Below are 2,769 nucleotides of genomic sequence, written 5' to 3'. Positions count from 1 at the left end.
CCCCCCCCCCCCTCTCTCTCTCTCTCTCTCTCTCTCTCTCTCTCTCTCTCTCTCTCTCGAGTCTGAGTGGGACGGAGGAATGAATGGACTGTGAACATAAGGGAAGTCTTTGTCAGAAGGTGATCTCCACCAACACCAGTATTAATCTGTCGCAGTAGACAAACAAAAGACGTGGTGTTAATTGACAAGTTCTTGTGGTTACATTTTATCCGGCATCAAAACCACTGCCACACACAAGATGGATGTTTGCTCCCACCTACAGTTCATACACTTTAGGTGCTGCTGGTACTTCTAAAGCCAATATGAGGGAATCTGTCAACATAGGTTAAGAGCTTTAAAGAGAGTTTATCATAATTTTATGAATAAGAGTGCATGTTTGGAACTGTGAGCAGCAACTCTTTCTTGAGCTCAACAACAACATTTAAGATGAAACAAGTTATTATTTAAAGTGGACCTATCATGCTATATTTGAATAATATAGTGTAGGACCATACCTATATAAGGCATATTTATACTTTTTATTTTTCAAAATACCAAACAGATTATGCATTTTAGCCATTCCTCATTTCGCTCAATTTAACACTGTCTTTTCATGGGCTGATTCTGTGAGAACAGCACCACCTACAGGCCTGGCATATGTACTAAAGCGCCTCCAGAGCTGTAGTACATATGCCAATACATATGCAATGTCCGTGGCTGTCTCCTCCTCATTGGTGGAGTTGGCCCAATGTAGCTCCACTTCTGTGACTTCATAGAAGTGTTCAAACCTGGATCAGTCTGTATCAGATCCGTTGCAGCCCCTTTTTAAGAGATTTGGGTATGGAGGAAAATAGAGAGGGTTGTGTTTTCTGACACTTGGTGAGTTCCCTGGAACACCGGGGACACATATTCATGTTTAAAAGACGTACAAAAGTGCATTTTGCAAGATCGGTCACCTTTAAACTGTGATCAAAACCGTTCGCAAGCTAAAGAAGGTTTTGTAAAGTATATTTCTTATTCAAAGTGGTGTCATGAAGAGCTTACAGTTCTTATTTGTAATAATAAAGATGTATAGTATTTATGTTTCCCTTGCCGAAAGGAAAAATAAAGAAAACACAGAATTGGGCAAATTGTTGTCAAAGCAAACTTGAGTTATCAGTGAATGAGTGCCAAGTGTACTCACACTGCATCACCTTCACCTCCCTCCCCAGGGGCATCCACAGCCCCCTGGTGGGCGCGTGGGCCAGGAAGCTCCTGGCTGCTTCATTTCCGGGTTCAGCAGGAATACAGTCCTCTGGTTTGTCCTCGTGCTCCTGCAACAGTAACTTTCACCTTTGGGCATTTCTTTGAGTAAATGATAACAAAATGTGTAAAATCCCAACAGCTATTTTTCTTTAAAGCTTAATTACTAAATGTAACGTTACCTTTATGAGTCCTGGTGGAGGCTTCTCATAGCTGCATGAAGAAGATAATACTGATGTTATTCTTGCAGACTATTTCAAGCTCAGCTGTCTTTTCCATAACAAGATACCACAAGTACAACCAAACATTAACCGGAAGAGCGTAAGAGTAAATCATTATGGATGAGCTACAACAGATAACTTATCAATTGCATTTATAATTCATGCATAAGTTTGGACCCTGAAGCAGAAAAGCTCTCAGTAGTCTTACTCACAACGTCTCAAGGTGTTTCAGTTGTTTCACTTCTTGGGTGAGTTTTTTCGTGTGTGTTTTGAGTTTCTCCAAATCCTGTTTGGATGACTTGTGTCTCTTGTGCTCTCGTCGGTCCTCCTTCTCTCTTCTTCGCTTTTTGTCCGACATTGCCCTGATATAGACCCCCGAACAATCATTGACTTATAAATGATGCTGCATTAAACGATAGTTTGTCAGCTACACAGTGAGAGACATCGAGCAGCGTGCTAACAGCGGCTAACCAGCAGACATTTCTCTGCTGCTGTCCGACTTCCTGTGCAGCAGGCCGGTTTGTTAAAGTCCAGCGCCACCTACAGGACACGTGGAGTACTGCTGTGGTAAAAATGGCGTTTCCGTCTCTAGAAAAACTCACATTTATTTCATTGCGACACATTTTTAAAAAACATGTTATTCTTATTTTCGTCAAAAGAAACTTTAGGTACTTGTGGGTTATCTTTCGCCACTTTTTTTGTTTTTTTCAGACTCTAAATACGCAATTTAATTTTCAGACTCTCTAAATAACCCTAATCCTCAACCATAGGATTCATGTTTGTTATTTTGAGAAATTAAAAAGTTAATGTGGAGGAGCCAGTTACCCGCTATTAAAAAGGGGCAACAGATAACCCACAAGTACCTAACTTTATTTATAGCAAACAGTACATTACTGACTAACACAATGATGTTCTCAAGGTCAGCTGTCCAAAACAGAATCACACCTCCAAAAAACATCAGAAAGGAAATAGTGAAGTAGGCTAGTAGTTGTTGAATTTAGAGAGCAAAATATAAAATAAATAACCAAACGACATAAAAGTAGTATAGAAGAACAACAAATTAGGCGGGTAAAATAAACAGGGTCTGCAAATAGTTACTTTAGAGCACTACAATAAACATTTATATTCACATACATGTCTTATAGCTTTCATTCATTAAAGGTGGGGTAGGTAATTCACTTCAGAAACTCTTTTTGTAATATTCCATAGAATGCTCTTAACATCCATCGGGATGGAATATAACAAAAAGTGTTTCTTTTTTAATACATTAAATGCTTTGACAATAAATACATACAAAAATGTCATCTGTGGAAGCGGTGACGCTGTA

General features: G+C 39.3%; 1 protein-coding gene across 1 annotated transcript in view; it reads right to left on the bottom strand.

Moving 5' to 3' along the window:
- Nucleotides 1–1,982, bottom strand: part of rp9 (RP9 pre-mRNA splicing factor) — an 8,959-nt gene extending 6,977 nt beyond the window's left edge. The window contains exons 1-3 of the mRNA XM_010791241.1: nt 1,655–1,982; nt 1,404–1,434; nt 1,163–1,292 (exon numbers count right to left, since the gene is read on the bottom strand). Coding sequence (XP_010789543.1) covers nt 1,163–1,292; nt 1,404–1,434; nt 1,655–1,800 — 307 coding nt within the window. The 5' untranslated portion in view covers nt 1,801–1,982. The remainder of the gene's footprint in view (nt 1–1,162; nt 1,293–1,403; nt 1,435–1,654) is intronic.
- Between the last annotated feature and the right edge of the window lie 787 nt (nt 1,983–2,769).

The sequence above is a fragment of the Notothenia coriiceps genome, unplaced genomic scaffold (assembly GCF_000735185.1).
Source record: "Notothenia coriiceps isolate Sejong01 unplaced genomic scaffold, NC01 NC01_scaffold00035352, whole genome shotgun sequence".
In the NCBI taxonomy this organism is placed as follows: Eukaryota; Metazoa; Chordata; class Actinopteri; order Perciformes; family Nototheniidae; genus Notothenia; species Notothenia coriiceps.
The sequence above is the reverse complement of the archived record's forward strand: the minus strand, read 5'-3'. Positions and strand labels throughout refer to the sequence as shown.